Source organism: Musca domestica, unplaced genomic scaffold, assembly GCF_030504385.1.
Source record: "Musca domestica strain aabys unplaced genomic scaffold, Musca_domestica.polishedcontigs.V.1.1 20, whole genome shotgun sequence".
Classification (NCBI taxonomy): domain Eukaryota; kingdom Metazoa; phylum Arthropoda; class Insecta; order Diptera; family Muscidae; genus Musca; species Musca domestica.
This window is the reverse complement of record NW_026712250.1, coordinates 9556333-9576080: the sequence shown is the minus strand read 5'-3', so window position 1 is coordinate 9576080 and position 19748 is coordinate 9556333. Positions and strand designations below refer to the sequence as shown.

The 19748-nt window shown below is 32.1% G+C and overlaps 2 protein-coding genes across 4 annotated transcripts in view; one reads left to right on the top strand and one right to left on the bottom strand.

The window, feature by feature from the left end:
- The window catches only part of LOC105261991 (flotillin-2), a 525605-nt gene extending 523166 nt beyond the window's left edge, over nt 1-2439 (bottom strand). For 2 of the 3 annotated variants that reach the window (XM_059122414.1, XM_059122415.1), the window contains exon 1: nt 2250-2437. In XM_059122414.1, coding sequence (XP_058978397.1) covers nt 2250-2298 — 49 coding nt within the window. In that variant the 5' untranslated portion in view covers nt 2299-2437. Of the gene's footprint in view, nt 1-2249 lie in introns of all 3 variants that reach the window. The other variant, XM_059122416.1, reaches the window with a different exon arrangement.
- Nucleotides 2440-11005: 8566 nt separating this feature from the next.
- LOC101888621 (serine/threonine-protein phosphatase 4 catalytic subunit) lies at nt 11006-15796 on the top strand. Its single transcript, XM_005175704.4, has 3 exons — nt 11006-11294; nt 11599-12631; nt 14806-15796. The coding sequence occupies exons 2-3, from the start codon at nt 11838-11840 to the stop codon at nt 14933-14935; spliced, it is 924 nt and encodes a 307-aa protein (XP_005175761.1). The 5' UTR covers nt 11006-11294; nt 11599-11837; the 3' UTR covers nt 14936-15796.
- The last annotated feature ends 3952 nt before the right edge of the window (nt 15797-19748 follow it).

Sequence of the window (19748 nt, the reverse complement as noted above, 5' to 3'; positions counted from 1 at the left end):
CCAGCAGGTATGGTCCGATCTCCACCATCTTTATAACAGATCTTGTGTTGATAGAAATATTGAGATATGCGAAGTCTGAATGGAATCAGATATTAATTTCACGTTTTATGAGCTTCGTGGATATTCAAAATTCTGACCCTTTGTGGGAGAGGTACCAGAAGGAATGGTCCGATCTCTACCATATTTATAGCAGATCTTGTGATAGTAGAAATAATGGGATGTGTTAAATATGAAGAGAATCGGATGCTTATTTCGGATTTTGTGAACGTTTTGATTATTCCAAACTTTGACCCTTTGTGGGGGAGGTACCAGAAGGAGTGGCCCAATATCCACCATTTTTATAACAGATCTTGCATTGAAAGAAATATGGAGATATGACAAGTCTGAATGGAATCGAATGTTTATTTCGCGTTTTATGAGCTTCGTGGTATATTCAAAATTTTGACCCTTTGTGGGAGAGGTACCAAAAGGAGTGGTCCAATCTCTACCATCTTCACAGCAGATCTTGTGTTAGTGAAAATAATGGGATGTGCGAAATATGAAGAGAATCGGATGCTTATTTCGGATTTTGTGAACGTTTTGATTATTCCAAACTTTGGCCCCTTGTGTGGGAGGTACCAGAAGGAATGGTCCGATCTCCACCATCTTTATAGCAGATCTTGTATCGATGGAAATATTAAGATGTGTAAAATATGAAGAGAATCAAATGTTAATTTTGAGATTTATGAGATTCGTGATTATTCAAAATTTTGACCCTTTGTAGGAGAGGTACCAGAAGGAGGGGTCCGATCGCTACCATCTTCACAGCAGATCTTGTGTTGGTGGAGGTAATGAGATGTGTGAAATTTGATGAGTATTGGATGCTTATTTCGGAATTTATGATCGATTTTGATTATTCAAAACTTTGACCCTTTGTGGGGGAGGTACCAGTAGGAATGGTCCGATCTCTACCATCTTTATAACAGATCTTGTGTTTATGGAAATATTGAGATGTACCAAGTCCGAAAGGAATCGAACGTTAATTTCGTGTTTTATGAGCTTCGTGGATATTCAAAATTCTGACCCTTTGTGGGAGAGGTACCAGTAGGAATGGCCCGATCTCTACCATCTTCACAGCAGATCTTGTATTAGTAGGTATAATGGTATGTGCGAAATATGAAGAGAATCGGATGCTTATTTCGGATTTTGTGAACGTTTTAATTATTCCAAACTTTGACCCTTTGTGGGGGAGGTACCAGAAGGAATGGTTCGATTTCTACCATCTTTATAGCAGATCTTGTATCGATGGAAATATTGAGATGTGTGAAATATGAAGAGAATCGAATGTTAATTTCGCGTTTTATGAGCTTCGTGGTATATTCAAAATTCTGACCCTTTGTGGGAGAGGTACCAGAAGGAGTGGACCGATATATCCCATCTTCACAGCAGAACTTGTATTAGTAGAAATAATGGGTTGTGTGAAATAAGAAGAGAACTGGATGCTTATTTCGGATTTTGTGAACGTTTTGATTATTTCAAACTTTGACCCTTTGTGGGGGAGGTACCAGAAGAAGTAGACCGATATATCCCATCTTCGTAGCAGATCTACGGTGAATAAATATATGGTGATGTGCGAAATTTGAAGACAATCGGGCCCTTATTTCATATTTTATACGAGTTATAATTATTCAAAATTTTGACCCTTTGTGGGGGAGGTACTCGATGGAGTGGACCGATATTTTCGATTTTCTCACCTGACCTAGCACTGATGCAAATATTAGATGAAAGCCAGCATAGAAGTCTTAGGTACCTAGAAGACCTCCCACAGTATTTTATAGCTAATGAACCTTTTTGAGCTCCTTCAAAGATTAGAAACATTTGAAAGGATATTTATACAGAAAGGACCTTCCAGAGAGTTTTTTTTTGAGGCAGAAGACTATCCGTACGTCTTATGTTGGTGAAAATCGTCAAAAGATCTTTGATAGTTAAAAGACTTTTATAGAAGGTCTTTGGTGTTCTTAAAATAATAAAACCTTTCAAATAGCTCACTCTCGGTTGGAGGTCATCCGGAGGGTATTCAAGACCAGAAATTGTAATTCAAATTATTTGATAAAAAAAATGTTTTGTGAAAAAAATGAATTTTGTAAAAAAATGAATTTTGTAAAAAAAAATTGTAAAAAATTTTGTAAAAAATTTTGAAAAAAAATTTTGTAAAAATTTTGTAAAAAATTTTGTAAAAAATTTTGTAAAAAAATCCAAATCGAACTTACCTGATACAATTAAGGCCTCATTTGGTCCGGTGGTATAGATGTTTCCCATGTTGCTGCTGTTGAGTTGCTTTCAATATTCGTTTATCCTTTGAGATTCCAAGAGAAAATTAATCCTTTGGGTTTTAGGGCAAATTATGATTTTTGAGGGTTTTTTTATTCAAATTTCACTTTTTACGTCAAACACAATTTTTTGAAAAATTCCAAAAAAAAATGCTTTTGGAATTTGTACAAATGCTGATCTTTTGGGGTTCTCTTTTCTGGATGAAGAGATTCACTTTTCACGTCACGAAAATTTCTTCTTTTCTAATTCCTTTATTTTTTTTGAGATTCCAGAAAAAAATATTCTTTCAATATCTGCTTTTGATTAAGGTCTTCTTTATATGAATCGCTCACTTTTCACGTTGCAAAAATTTCAATTTTTTATCTTTCAATTTTTTATCAATTTCTATTTTTTTATCTTTCCTTTGAATAGAAAAGACACACAATTTTTTTCTCAAATTTTCCAGAATTTTCCCATAGATTTTTCACAAAATTTTCACAATTTTTCTTTTTGTCACACTAAAATTAAAAAAAATCGAAAGAAATAAAATTATTATTTAATTTCTATGTCAAAGAAGATTTTTTGTGAAGAGCCTAAAAGCATGCTTTGTTTTTTGTATGACTTTTGATGATGGTCAGCCAAAAAAAAGGAGAGTGGTTGGAATATGTTGTAACAGGGTTGCCATTGTAGGTTAATTTGTGAAAAGAGACACATTTTTGGTAGGGAAAAATGAAAGTGGTCTCGGATAGGAGGACCATGATTCCAATAAGGAGGAAAAAGAGAAAGTAGGGTATAGGAATAGCCAGAATATAATTTTTATATCCTACACCACACAGTGGTAAGGTTATTATGTATTTGTAGAAGGAAGCGAGATAGACCCATAGTTAATTTTCAGTATCTTCATAGAATCACCTTCTGAGACGATTTATGCATGTCAGTCCGTCCGTCCGACCGTCTGTCCATGTATTTTTGTGAACAAAATGTAGGTCGCAGTTATTATCCAATTGAGATGAAATTTTCCAAACAATATTTATTCGGCTCAAGAACGAACCCTATTGAAATTGGTGAGAATCGGATGAAATTTAGATATAGATCTCATATATATCATCCACCGATTTCGGTTTAATCGTGCACCAAAGGGGTAATATAAGACGAAATGACCTGAATTTTGGCACATCCTACCAAATTCGGTCTAGAAGCAAGTGCATCAAATTTGGAGAAATTTTGCCAAGGTCAATTCAGATTTGGATATAGTTCCCATATATATATTTATCCGATTTCAAGGTTTTTGTGCACCAAATACGCCAATATCAGACCAAATGGTCTGAATTTTGTCAATTCCGACTGAATTCATCCTAGAAACATATACCTTAAATTTGGTGAAAATCGGTTCAGACATAGCTATATTTTAAGACTTGATATTAGCTCTATATTCCATTTTTTTCATCATTTTGCAAAAATAACATTTGTAATTGTTTTCAATAGATTCTAAGATTTTTTTAAACGACCTTCATCGAAATAAACGTGGATTTTTTAAAGAATTTTTTTTTCAAAGGACCTTCATCGAAATAAACGTGGATTTTTTAAAGAATTTTTTTTCAAAGGACCTTCATCGAAATAAACGTGGATTTTTTTAAGAATTTTTCTCAAAGGACCTTCATCAAAATAAACGTGGATTTTTTTAAGAATTTTTTTCAAAGGACCTTCATCAAAATAAACGTGGATTTTTAAAGAATTTTTTTGCAAAGGACCTTCATCAAAATAAACGTGGATTTTTTAAAGAATTTTTTTGCAAAGGACCTTCATTAAAATAAACGTGGATTTTTTTTAAGAATTTTTTTTCAAAGGACCTTCATCAAAATAAACGTGGATTTTTTTAAAGAATTTTTTTCAAAGGACCTTCATTAAAATAAACGTGGATTTTTTAAAGATTTTTTTTGCAAAGGACCTTCATCAAAATAAACGTGGATTTTTTAAAGAATTTTTTTGCAAAGGACCTTCATCAAAATAAACGTGGATTTTTTAAAGAATTTTTTTCAAAGGACCTTCATCAAAATGAACTTGGATTTTTTAAAGAATTTTTTTTGCAAAGGACCTTCATCAAAATAAACGTGGATTTTTTAAAGAATTTTTTTGCAAAGGACCTTCATCAAAATAAACGTGGATTTTTTAAAGAATTTTTTTGCAAAGGACCTTCATCAAAATAAACTTGGATTTTTTAAAGAATTTTTTTTCAAAGGACCTTCATCAAAATAAACGTGGATTTTTTAAAGATTATTTTTCAAAGGACCTTCATCAAAATAAACGTGGATTTTTTAAAGATTATTTTTCAAAGGACCTTCATCAAAATAAACGTGGATTTTTTAAAGATTATTTTTCAAAGGACCTTCATCAAAATAAACGTGGATTTTTTAAAGAATTTTTTTCAAAGGAAAACAGTTGTCGTAAACCAATAATGTCCATTGTTTAGATATAAATTTCGTAGTTTTCCCATTTCCATTAACAAGTGGCAGATCTCACCATCGATAAAGAGTTGGGTCGGAAACGATGAAACTCTTTGGTTGATTTTGAAGTTCCATGTTGGCAAAAGGAATACTAGCAAAAAACCTAGTTTGTTCAGTTCCAGAACCTAAAACAATCTACAACTTTTAAAAATTTTCCATTTTAGTGCCCTTGAAAAAATTTAAAAATTTTTATGAATTTAATTTCTAATTTTTTTCCATGGTTTCCTTTTAATTGTTTTGTTTTATGAATTTCCAGTGCCTAGAAGTCACTCTACAGCCTTTTTCCAATTCGCAGTCTCTTCAGCCATTTTCCAATTGTCAAAATTTCCTTAAAATTCAGTTTTGTTCATTAATGGCAATGGCAACACTTGCAATTTACAATCATATCCCACATACACATGAACTCCTTAAAGTATGCTTTAGTTTTTTGGTGCATTTGCCAATAGACCAGCAAATTGGGGGGCAAAGAGAGAGAGGGAGAGAGCGCGAGAAAAGAACATTAAAATTGAGAGTTGTTTGGGGCATTTTGTTTTGCAAATTGGTATTTTTGTTTTTTTTTTTTCAACTTTTTCCTCTCCTTCTCCCTTTTGCCCTCCCGCAACTTCCATTTCACATCGAAATAAACCAATATGTATAGGTTTTGAATTCTAATTTAGAATTTGCATTGCTACGAACAACCACAACAAAGCCCCGGCTGTGCACAATTAATAATTCCAAGTTCTGCGGTTAATAATTTTACAAAAAATATGCAATTTCTTATCAAAATAATTTACTCCACACTTATTTATGTGTGTGTACACAGATGTTTGGATAAATTAATAACTGTAATTAAATGCCGTATACACACATATGATTTTTTTTTTTGGAATTTAGCTGTTGTTTTTGTTTTATATATATGCGTTTGTTTTTTTGTTAATTATTCCACTTGCAAACCGGCAGCGGCAACGGACGGCAGCACAGGGCCCAGGAATAAGACAAGCCAGACAAAATCAAATTTGCCAAAAACTGACGAGACACACACAACGGCGAACGCGAGACGACGACGACGCACCAAAACAAAACAACCTCACGAAACGAACGCAAAAATCATTCTAATTTTCAATGAAAACATCCACTTCCAAAATCCAAGAGAGAGCGAGTGACTGTTTCATCTTTGGCAGCCGGCCCGGCCTGCTCTGCTGGTGGTGGGTATCCAATGTTTTGTTTTTATAATTGTTGTTGTTGTGTGTGACTGCCACTTTGGGGTGGCGCGTACACTCATAATCTATGACGTCACCATTTCAAAATATTATAAAATGGAAATTGTATCCAAAACAGAAGCTGTGTAAATCAGTCAGAGAGCAATGTGAATAAAATTCTGAGCGAGGGAGAGAGAGAGAATTCTATATTGCAGTGTTGCCAATGTGGCGCTGTTGTATGGTTATTTTGGCGTTTTTTTAAGTATGGTTGGTGAAGCGATTTTTATGGCATTTTAACCATGGTCCGATGAAATTAAAGCTACTAATTGATTTAATTTATCATATGATACGATAAAAAAATTATGATATGATAAATTATGATATAAAAAATTACCAATTGATTTTATTTATCATATGATACTGCCAAAACGTGCCTCATCGAAATATCCAAATCCGTTTCAGGGCATTGGCCCAAACTTGGTACATCGTAATATTATTGTCAAACTTAAATCAAAAACAGAGATGGCCCATATCGGTCCACTCCTTCTGGTACCTACCCCCCAAAATGTCAAAGAAAATAATAAGTTAAGTTCTATAATCCAAGCACAGAAAAAGAACATCCAATTTTGTGCCATCTTTGCAAATCGTAATATTTGTCTCGGTGCTAGGCATAGTGTGAAAATGAAAAGTATCGACAAAAAAAATCGAAATTAAAAAAATATATTTTAGTGCACTGGGAGAGAAAGGATAATCCGATTTTTCTCCAACTTTGCAGCAATGCTAAGATTAGTGCAAAAATTGACAGTATCAGGCCGCTATTTCCAGAACATTTGGAGTCGATCTAGGGATTTTCGTCCGTCCGTTTGACTGGCTGATGCGCATGATATCTCTCGAAGGAAGCATCCGATTTGGTCGAAACTTGGTAAATCGTAATATTATGGTCAAACATAGATCGAATTCGGAGATGGGCAATATCGGTCCACTCCTTTTGGTACCTCCCCAATAAAACACCAAAATTTAAAAAAAAAATACTGAACAGGAAAAGAAAGGATAATCCGATTCTGCTCCAATTTTCCAAATCCTAATATTAGCATCACTCCTTCCGATACCTTCCTCACAAAATGTCAAAAAATTTTTAAGAAAATAATTTGGCTAATAGAACAAGAAAAGATCGTCCAATTTTGTGCCATCTTTGCAAATCGTAATATTTTTATCAGTGCTAGGTCATATTAAGTATCTCCCCCACAAAAGCTCAAATTTTTCGAAGAAAATATATTAACTCAGAGATAAAAAAAAATCATCCAATTTTACTCCAACTTTGCAAAACGTAATATTTTTATCAGTGCTAGGTCAGGTGCAGAAATGGACAATATCGGTTCACGCCATTAAGTATCTCCCCCACAAAAGCTCAACATTTTTAAAGAAAATTATTTACCTCAGGGATCAGGAAAATATCATCTCATTTTGTGGAAACTTTGCAAATCGTAATATTTTTATCGATGCTAGGTCAGGTGCGAAAATGGACAATATCGTTCCACTCCATTAAGTATCTCCCCCTCAAAATCTCAAATTCTTCGAAGAAAATATTTTACCTCAGAGATCAAGAAAAATTATCCAATTTTGTGCAAACTTTGCAAATCGTAATATTTGTATCACTGCTAAGTATAGCGCGAATATGGACAATATCGACCCGCTCCATCATGTAACTGCCCCACAAAAGTTCAAAATTTCGAATAATTATAACTGTTTTAAAATGTGAAATAAGAGTCCGATTCCTTTCAAATTTCGCACATCTCAATATTTTTATCATTACAAGATCTGGTGTAAAGATCGGATATATCGAACAACTTCTTATGGTATCTCCCCCACAATGGGTTAAATTCTTGAACAATAATTACTCTCATAAAATACGAAATTAGCATCCGATTCTCCGCAAATTTCACACATCTCAATATTTCTACCAACACAAGATCTGGTGTGAAGATGGAATGTATCGGTCCACTCCTTCTGGTGCCTCTCCCACAACGGTTCAAAATTTTGAATAAATAAGACTCTTATAAAATGCGAAATAAGAAACCGGTTCTGTTCATATTTCCCACATCCAAATATTTTTACTAACACAAGACCTGGTGTGGAGATGAAATGCATCGCTCCACTCCTTATTGTACCTCCCCTACAGCGTGTCAAAATTTTGAATGATAATAGAGCTCATAAAACGCGAATTGAGCTTCAGATTCTCTTCAAATTTCGCACATTCCAATATTTCTACTAACACAAGATCTGGTGTGAAGATGGAATGTATCGGTCTAAGCCTTCTGGTACCTCCCCCACAGAGGGTCAAAATTTTGAATAATCATGGAGCTCATAAAATACGAAATAAGCATCCGATTCTCCTCAAATTTCAGACATCGCAATATTTTTATAAATACAAGATCTGGTGTGATGATGGAATATATCGTATTACTCGTTCTGGTACCTCCCCCACGTCGGGTCAAAATTTTTTAACAATAATGGAGCTCATAAAACACAAATGGACTCATCAGATTCTCTTCAAATTTCATACATCGCAATAGTTTCACTAACACAAGATCTGGTGTGAAGATGGAATGTATCGAAACACTCGTTCTGGTACCTCCCCCCCAATGGGTTAAATTTTTGAATAATTGTGGCTCTCCTAAAATGCAAAATCAGCATCCGATTCTCATCAAATTTCCCACATCTCAACATTTTTAGCAACACAAGATCTGGTGTGAAGATGGAATATGTCGGATAATTTCTTCTGGTATCTCCCCCAATGGGTCAAAATTTGGAATAATTATAACTTTCATAAAATACGAAATAAGCAACCGATTCTCCGCAGATTTCGCACATCCTAATATTTTTACTAACACAAGATCTGATGTGAAGAAGGAATATATCGGACCACCCGTTCTTGTACCTCCCTCACACCGGGTCAAAAGTTTAATAATTATAAGTCTCATAAAATACGAAATAAGCAACCGGTTTTTTTTAACACAAGATCTGGTTTCATGATACAGACACCATGCTTGGACTGAAATTTTGGGAAATTTTTACCGCTGGCAAGTCCTCATTTTGAAGAACGCGAAGAAAAAGGAAGAAAGGCGCAACGCACAGAATACCCCAAAATTTTCGGCGGATATGGGGAAGACGACGATGCCTTTGAAGATGTGGCTCTACGTAGGCAATATGCCATTGGTACCCATTGCAAACTTCAAATTTGAAACAAATCCGCCGAAAAGTGCAGTTAAAATCATCAATATACCGAATATAGGGAGGACTATAATGGGTCCTCCCTATATTCGGTATATTGATGATGGCTATGTGAAAACGTTGATCTACAAAGGCAATATTTTGTCATAAAACTTAGTATCCATTGCGAACTTTAAATCCCAAAATTTGAAATAGTTCCGCTGAAAAAAAGTAGCTGAAATCAACAAAATACCGAGTATAGGGAGGTACACTTATATGGGTACTATACCTAAACGTAGATCTATATGGATGGTTCTTTGCAAAAATGCTTCCCACATAAAGGGAAGGTCATATGCCAATTTATAGCAAATTTGAAACAGCCAAGGCAAATTAAACCTAGAGCTACAGTTATATGGGGCTGTATCAAATTGTGGACATATATGACCTGCTTTAGTGATACATACTCTGGCTTATTTAACATGAAATGACAAATATTTTCTTTAAAAAAATGGCATTTAACATTTCTTCCCTTTATAAAAATTTCTATTTCATATTTTCATAGAACAAGAATTGAGCCTCAATTCGTCTGTCTTAATTTTTTTTTTTTTTTTTTAAACAATATTTTTTATAATTTTTTTCGCTCAAAATTTATTTCTTTTATAAAATTTCCATATTTTTAAATTTAATTGAAACTTGTTCTATGTTAGCATTGGTCTGTTCCAAAACTCCAGCAAAGTAAACATTTTTATAACGGATTTTTGGATTTTTCTTCTAAAAAAATATATTTATTTTATAATTTTTTTTCGCTCAAAATGTATTTCTTTTATAAAATTTCCATATTTTTAAATTTAATTGAAACTTGTTCTATGTTAGCATTGGTCTGTTCCAAAACTCCAGCAAAGTAAAAATTTTTACAACGATAACCGATTTTCCTTTTATGGTAACGAAAAAAATCAGAAATAGTAGATACTTGCAGGTCCTGGAACAGAGCATTTAATAAAAGATATTAATGGTTAACAGCAGCCCTTTTTTATATTGAGACACTTTTATTATTTTCAAATTTTTTTAAATATTTCTAAAAATTATAAAAAATTCTTTGTTGCAGGTCCTGGAACAGAGCATGTAATAAAAGATATTAATGGTTAATAGCAGCCCTTCTTTATATTGACAAACTTTTATTATTTTCAAAAAAAAAAAAAATTGTATAAATATTTCCAAAAATAATAAAAAAAATTCGTTGTAGTGGCATATTTTTTGTAAAAATAAAAAATACAACTCCCATTTGTTGTTATATTGAGAACTTGATGACATTAATTATTGTGATGATTTCCACGTTAAATTTAAAATTATATATTTATAAAATTATAATTTTAAATTTAAAATTATAAATATCTCCTCTTATTATTTTTGTGATCATTCCCACGTTAAATTAAAAATTATAAATTTATAAAATTTAAATATTAAATTTAAAATTATAAATATCTCTTATTATTTTTGTGATCATTCCCACGATAAATTTAAAATTATAAATTTATAAAATTATAATATTAAATTTAAAATTATAAATAACTCTTAATTTGAATACAAAAATTCCCCATTTCTTTGCAGAAAATGCTATTTCTAACGTTTTTTTCCTTTAAAATACCCGCTACATTGACAACACTGGTTGATGAGTACTCATTAACCTTGTTGTTACACAACTCTACCGATAACCGCTAACCACAAAACAACGTTGATTTGTTTTTGCATGTGTTTGCATAGAGTGAGAGAGCGAGTGAGAGGGAGGAAAAACATGAGAGCGATAACAAACGATTACCTCTCCATGATTGTCATCGATAAATTTCAGCAAGCGTCACGAATTTCATTCTTTTGTTGTTTTCTTTCGTCAATTACGAGTGGAGCTGTGAATTTTTGGTGTTAATCTTCATTTTGGCGAAAAGGAAAGCAATAAAATAGATAATTAATTACGCCAAAATATGAAAAACATTACGACGAAGCCGACGATTGAAGGAAACAACAAGTAAAGAGTTTTGGTGTGGCGAGGAAGAAGAAAACTGGAAAGGAAACAGGGCAGCAGCATCGCAAAAAACGGGAAAGAGTGTTTGGTGAAAAGGTGAGCATTTTTTTCTGCCATCGGTGGTTTTTTTTGTATGGCTTGAAGGTGAGAGTGCCAGCCATCCAGTCAGTGTGCATGAGCGGGCTAGTGTGCAAATAATTTTTTGCTGCTACACTTTTGGTGGAGAAACTTGGAAACCGTATAGAGGCCACGGGGAAAAACATGGCTCCAAAGTGGTAACCTGCAGAGGTTGGAAACGCAGCAGAGGTTGTTTTTAAGGTTTATTTGTTTACTTTAATAAGTATTATTATTATATTTGCAAACATGTTTCATCATTGTTTGTTTTGTCTTCTCTTTGCAGCTTAAGGCCTTAGATCGTCATCATTTGGTCTGGAGTAGCAGTCAAAGGGAACTTCAATTGAATTATATTTTGGAATTAATTTGTGTTTGAACACCTGGCGATTTTGGAAAACCCACTTTGACCTCCGCACACACACACACACTCAGCACACTTGCTTGCCTCGCTTCCCATAATATTTGCAACATACACACACACGCCGCGCCGCACTGCACTGCACCGCAGCCTGACAGACTGATACCATGACTGATTACAGTGATTTGGATCGCCAAATTGAACAGCTAAAACGCTGTGAAATAATCAAAGAAAACGAAGTCAAAGCCTTGTGTGCCAAGGCCCGTGAAATCCTCGTAGAGGAGGGTAATGTCCAACGTGTCGATTCACCGGTTACCGTTTGCGGCGACATCCACGGTCAGTTCTATGACCTCAAGGAGCTGTTCAAAGTTGGCGGTGATGTTCCCGAAAAGAATTATCTCTTTATGGGCGATTTTGTCGATCGTGGCTACTACAGTGTGGAAACCTTTCTACTGCTTTTGGCGCTCAAGGTACGCTATCCCGATCGCATAACACTGATACGTGGTAATCATGAATCTCGTCAAATTACCCAAGTCTATGGTTTCTACGATGAATGTCTGCGCAAATATGGCTCGACCGCAGTGTGGCGTTATTGTACGGAAATCTTTGATTATCTCTCGCTCTCGGCCATCATTGATGGCAAAATATTTTGTGTCCACGGTGGCCTATCACCATCCATACAGTATTTAGATCAAATTCGTACCATAGATCGTAAGCAGGAAGTGCCGCATGATGGTCCCATGTGTGATTTACTGTGGTCAGATCCCGAGGATCAAACTGGTTGGGGTGTATCACCCCGTGGAGCGGGTTATCTGTTTGGCGCCGATGTTGTAATGCAATTTACGCGCACCAATGACATCGATATGATCTGTCGTGCCCATCAATTGGTTATGGAGGGTTTCAAATGGCATTTTGGCGAGGCGGTACTTACGGTGTGGTCAGCACCGAATTACTGTTACAGGTGAGTTGAATGGAATATGTAAGAGAATTTTAATTAAATTTTATTTGCAGGGAGAATAATAGTTCGGAATTTTTGGATGCTATTAGGAATACTAGGAGCTCTCCTGGGTTCAGTGAGGATCTGTTGTAACATATTAGAAAAAACTCGTTTAGGGTCTCTTCTAGGATCAGTCTGCAATTGTTACCACATAACTTTAACGACATAGATTTTACTCCACCTTCCCAGTGAGGAATGTTAAAAATACCACATGGACTGCGTAGATAAGAATGCAGTTGAGTGTGCTAGTCGAGGGACACTACACACTTCTAGTTTCAGAGGGTCACATTTAAAAGAAACAATATTTGAAGTCGCTATCTGCGATAAATTAAGAAGTAGAAAATAGGTCCTCAGATCAGTCCCCATATAATGGTACTTCCCTATTTTCGGTATTTTGGTGATTTATGCTACATTATTCACCGGAATTGTTTCGAATTTGGTATTTCAAGTCCGTTTTGGATACTACAGCCTAAGGCTGAAATTTGTCTGTGCAGGTCCACGTCCCGCCCCCATACAACGGCACCTCCCGATATTCGGTATTTTGGTATTTTCAAACATTGATTTTTAAAGAATATTCTTCAAACGTGGATTTTTAAAGAATATTTTTCGAATGTGGATTTTTAAAGAATATTTTTCAAACGTGGATTTTTTAAGAATATTCCTTAAAAGATAATTTTTAAAGAATATTTTTTAAACAAGGATTTTTGAAGAATATTTTTCAAATGAGGATTTTTAAAGAATATTTTTTAAACGAGGATTTTTTAAGAAAGTCTTTCAAACGTGGATTTTTAAGGAATATTTTTTAAACGAGGTTTTTTAAAAAATGTCTTTCAAACGTGGATTTTTAAAGAATATTTTTTAAACGAGGATTTTTAAAGAATATTTTTCAAACGTGGATTTTTTAAGAATATTTCTTAAAAGAAAATTTTTAAAGAATATTTTTCAAACGTGGATTTTTAAAGAATATTTTCTAAACGAGGATTTTTAAAAAATATTTTTCAAACGTGGATTTTTAAAGAATATTTTTCAAACGTGGATTTTTAAAGAATATATTTCAAACGTGGATTTTTTAAAGAATATTTTTCAAACGTGGATTTTTTAAAGAATATTTTTCAAACGTGGATTTTTTAAAGAATATTTTTCAAACGTGGATTTTTTAAAGAATATTTTTCAAACGTGGATTTTTTAAAGAATATTTTTCAAACGTGGATTTTTTAAAGAATATTTTTCAAACGTGGATTTTTTAAAGAATATTTTTCAAACGTGGATTTTTTAAAGAATATTTTTCAAACGTGGATTTTTTAAAGAATATTTTTCAAACGTGGATTTTTAAACAAAATTTTTTAAACGTGGATTTTTAAAGAATATCTTTCAAACGTGGTTTTTTAAAGAATATTTTTCAAACGTGGATTTTTAAAGAATATTTTTCGAACGTGGATTTTTAAAGAATATTTTTCAAACGTGGATTTTTAAAGAATATTTTTCAAGAAAAATAAGAGGATGATTTCTTGAATTTTTTCAGGGTTTTTTCAGAATATTTTTCAAGGACAAAGTGAGAAGCAACGTGGATTTTTTTAAGAATATTTTTCAAGGAATTGTTTCAAGTTTGGTATTTGAAGTTAGTAATGGATACTATAGCCTATGACAGAAAATTGTCCAAGCAGGTCCACGTTTTGGTATAGCCCCCATATAATAGTACCTGCCAATATTCGGTATTTTGATGATTTTAGCGACATTATTCAACGGAATTGTATCGAATTTGGTATTTGAATTTCGCAATGGATATTACAGCCTATGACAGAAAATTTTCTGTGCTGGTCCATGTCTTCGTATAGCCCTTATATAAAGGTACCTCCCGATATCCGGCATTTTGATGATTTTAGCTACATTTTTCACAGATTTTTTTCAAGTTTCGAATCTGAATATTAATAACATAACGGCAGCGTTCGACATTTTTAAGATTTTAACAGAAACGGATTTTCTTATATTTTTGAAAATTGCCAAATTTGTCCCAAATGGTGGAGGGCGTTCAAAGTTCGGCCCGGTAGAACTTACAGCTTTTTTTACATTGGCAAAATTCATAATTGATGTTTTATATAATTTCTTAATTTTTCTTCTCTTTTCTCTCCCTCTTTCAGGTGTGGCAATGTGGCAGCTATATTGGAACTAAACGAGTACCTGCATCGTGATTTTGTTATATTCGAAGCAGCGCCCCAAGAAAGTCGAGGTATACCATCGAAAAAGCCTCAGGCGGACTATTTCCTTTAAAAGTAAAACAAAAGAAAAAAATATCACAGCAACAACAATGCCACCCTCAAAACCCCCTTCTAGACTACAACAACTACTCACTACTATAAATCATCAAGATAAGCTGCAGTCCCACACACACACATCAAGAAAGCAACAAAATTCAATATAAAATGTTGAAGAACTACAATAAAACGACAAAAAAAAAATAAAACAAAAATAAAAAAAATTGCAAAAAAACAAACCAACCAACCATTTAAACAATCAACGTTTTGCCCCCAAATCCGATTTGTTTATTTACACACCAAGCTTCACCCAAACTTATTTATAGTTATGACTTTTCTAACTTGGCCTTAAGGCATGGATACAAAAAATTAAATTTGGGAGATGTTAAATCATTAAAAAAAAGAAAACAACAGAGATCGACAGACAGATATACATACATATATATACTTAAATGTTAGTTATAGTAATCTAAGTATTAAGCTAGTAAAACAACAAAAAGAAAAACATCTCCATTTTATATTTAAAGAAAAAAAAAAAAACAAAAACAGAAAATTTATAAAAAAAAAAATAAACGAACAAAAATGATTATAAAAATTAATAGATTTATACAAACACCAATTTCTTCTGCAAACCAGTCCTTACTTTGAATATAGACTTTTTATTTTGATTTACGATTAGCTTATGTTGCAAGACTTCACACATCTAACAACATAATCGTTATCTTATTTTTTTATTTAAATAAATTTAATTTTTTTAACTTTTTTTCTTTGATTTTTTTCTCATCATGATTTTGAAAAAAGAAATACACCATTTAAACAACAGCAACTCAATAAACAAATGATCACCTAAAAAATCACAATTAATTGTTTTCGAAAATTTCAAAAAAAAGCCGAAACACTAGCCAATAGATTGGTAAGCAAAAAAAAAAAAAAACGAAAATTGAGTTATGGAAAATGTGTAAAGAAAAAAAAAAAAAAAACAAAAAAAAGGAAAGTTAAGCAGAAATATATATTGAGAAAATAAAAGAATCAAATCATTAAATCTAAAATCTATAATTTTGCAAAATTTCTTTCGAAAGGAATAGTAGGCTAGGTTAGAGGATGTTTAGCTAACTACCTCACGTGGATTTTTAAAGAATATTTTCCGAACGTGGATTTTTAAAGAATATTTTTCAAATGTGGATTTTTTAAAGGTTATTTTTCAAAGGAGGATTTTTTAAAGGTTATTTTTCATGGATTTTTAAAGAATATTTTTCAAACGTGGATTTTTAAAGAGTATTTTCCAAATGTGGATTTTTTAAAGGTTATTTTTCAAACGTGGATTTTTTAAAGGATATTTTTCAAACGTGGATTTCTTTAAAGAATATTCTTCAAACGTGGATTTTTAAAGAATATTTTTCAAACGTGGATTTTTAAAGAATATTTTTCAAACGTGGATTTTTAAAAAATATTTTTCAAACGTGGATTTTTAAAAAATATTTTTCAAACGTGGATTTTTAAAAAATATTTTTCAAACTTGAATTTTTAAAGAATATTTTCCGAACGTTGATTTTTAAAGAATATTTTCCGAACGTGGATTTTTAAAGAATATTTTTCAAACGTGGATTTTTAAAGAATATTTTTCAAACGTGGATTTTTAAGAATATTTTTCAAACGTGGATTTTTTAAAGAATATTTTTCGAACGTGGATTTTTTAAAAAATATTTTTCAAACGTGGATTTTTTAAAGAATATTTTTCAAACGTGGATTTTTAAAGAATATTTTTCAAACGTGGATTTTTTTAAGGATATTTGTGGATTTTTAAAGAATATTTTCCGACCGTGGATTTTTAAAGAATATTTTCCGAACGTGGATTTTTAAAAAATATTTTTCAAACGTGGATTTTTAAAGAATATTTTCCGAACGTGGATTTTTAAAAAATATTTTTCAAACGTGAATTTTTAAAAAATATTTTTCAAACGTGGATTTTTAAAAAATATTTTTCAAACGTGGATTTTTAAAAAATATTTTTCAAACGTGGATTTTTAAAAAATATTTTTCAAACGTGGATTTTTAAAAAATATTTTTCAAACGTGGATTTTTAAAGAAAATTTTTCAAACGTGGATTTTTAAAGAATATTTTCCGAACGTGGATTTTTAAAGAATATTTTCCGAACGTGGATTTTTAAAAAATATTTTTCAAACGTGGATTTTTAAAAAATATTTTTCAAACGTGGATTTTTAAATAATATTTTTCAAACGTGGATTTCTTTAAAGAATATTTTTCAAACGTGGATTTCTTTAAAGAATATTTTTCAAACGTGGATTTTTAAAGAATATTTTTCGAGAACAACAAGAGAATTTCTTGAATTATTTTTCAGAATATATTTAAAGAACGGAAAGAGAATTTTTTCTTGATTTTTTCAGAATATTTTTCAAGGACAAAAAGAAAATAATTTCTTGAATTTTTCAGAATTTTTTTCAAGGACAAAAAAGAATGATTTTTTCAAAATATTTTTCAAGGACAAAAAAAAATAAACGAGGATTTTTTTAGGGATATTTTCAAGGACAAAAAGGGAAAAAAACTAAGGACAAAAAGAGAATAAACGTGGATTTTTCAAGGACAAAAAGGAGTGCTTTTTTGATTATTTCCGAATATTTTCAAGGACCAATCATTGATTGATTGAAGGAATATTTTTGCAAGGAGAAATAATGGGGTTTTCAGACAAGGGATTTTATGCTAGACATATACAGGGTGAGATGAAAAAACTGCAACCGTGATACTGGTAGCGTAGCACGACTTCAATGAAGTGGTCGGAAGAAAACAGCAACATCAACAGAAATGGTTCGAAAAGTAATGAAGCGACTTGATCGAAACCCGCGTCGCAGGGCCGAAAATGGTTCGTGAGCCGATCATATCGCAATATTCCATTCGGCAAATATTGAAAAATGAGCTCGGGGCAAAGCCATTGAAAAAGAGAAAGAAAATATACTTAAAAGAGCTAAAGAGTTTCTTCGCTTGGCTGAAAGTGGTGAACTGCCGAATTTGGTTTTCTCCGATCTCTGATGAGAAAACATTCGTTGTCCAGCAGTTTGCCGATGGTCGCTCTCCGCTCGTATTAATCGACCTGGCATCGGAATATTATTATATTATTGCGAACATATTCTGGAGGGTGTATTAAAGCCTTGGGCACGCAAACATTTTGTCCGCAAAACTTGGACATTCCAAGAGGACTCAGCCCCATCGCACTCAGCACGTGCCACCCAAGAATCCAAAATCTTCGGATACCAATCCGTTGGCCTACTGTGTCTGCAGTATTTTGGAAAGCAAGGTTGGCACTAAAAAACAACCAAAGTGTCGATCACCTCAAGCAAGCGCTTCTCCGGGAATGGGCCAAAATACCGCAGAGCAACATTCGGGCAGCGTGTGTCGGTTTTATTGGCCGTTTGAAGGCCATAATTCGTGCCAAAGGTGAACAATTCGAAGAAATCTAAACTTATTCTAAAGTTTGATGCAATTTCGGGCATTTTTTGCTTTCATTCAATAAAATTTTGAAAAAAAAAAAATGTAAAAATTATTGCGTTTGATTTTGTTGCAGTTGTTTTATCTCACCGCGTGTTCCGAATATGAACTTTTTTAACATATTTTTCAAGGATAAATGTATGTTCCGCCCAGAGATGGGCCAAGGGTGCCCTCAAAAATGATTTTCTAAAAAGTAGCTGCTAAAATTAAAACAATCCCCCTTATGTGTGTGTTTTTTTAAGGTCATTGCAATGGAAATTAAAGTGTTTTATTTGTTTTTTTTTTATTTTTCGTGACGTTACTGGGCCTGATGAAGTGTATCCAAAAATATTTCATATGGATCAGTGACCTTAATTGCTTAAATTTTGTAATGGAAATTTGATAAAGGTTGAAAAAAATAATTCAAAAGAAAAAAAATATGTTTTCGTTGTGATTTATTTAATTTTGAATTTTTTGAAATATAATATTTAATCTGATTATTTGTATTATTAATTAAAAACTATAAATTACTATATAATACTTTAAATTAAGAACGCCAACAACAATTATTAATTATTATTTGACAAGGGGTTAATGAACTTTTTGAACTGAGAAAATTTAAAACACACATTGGATTGGCATTTATTTACCTTTTGCATTACATCGTTAAAATATTTCAAAATCGACAATGACACAGGGCTACAAAATAATATTTTTTTTATCACCATTTTGAATAAGTTTGTGATTTTGAAGAAAAAATAGTATTACCGGATCATGGAGGGAGAACTTATTGATAAAATTTGTTTTGAAAGCAACTCCAAGGCCCCCAGAGTTTTTTCTTTAAAAAAATATTTTTTTAAAGACATATTTTTTAAGGTCTGAAAAGGTTGTAATTGGGGATTTTAGAATATTTTTGAGAACATCTTTTTAAGAAAATTGTCAGAATATAATTCAGAATGTTTTTCAATGGAGGATTTTTTTAAGAAAATCAGATTTGTTATTTGATTTTTTAAAAAGTTGTTAAAAACGTTTTGTAAACCTAAAATTATCAGAGACTTAATACCTCGAAATATTCTCCAATGGTGGATTTTTGAAATATTTTTAAGGAAAATCAGAATTTTTATTATATTTTTTTAATTGTTAACAAAATTTTAAAAATGTGTAATAAATTGTCCGAGACTTAATATTTTAGTGAATTTTTCAATGGAGGATTTTTGAAAATTTTTTAAGAAAAATCTGATCTTATATTTAATTTTTTTTAAAAATGGGTAAAAACATTTTTAAAACCTGAAATTAATTTGTAAAAATGATATATTTCTGTTCATTTTTCAATTTCGGATTTTAGAAA

Coding starts and splice junctions, on each gene's coding strand:
- LOC101888621 (XM_005175704.4), top strand. CDS start 11,838: ATGACTGATTACAGTGATTTGGATCGCCAAATTGAACAGCTAAAACGC. Junction 12,632..14,805: donor GCACCGAATTACTGTTACAG/GTGAGTTGAATG, acceptor TCCCTCTTTCAG/GTGTGGCAATGTGGCAGCTA.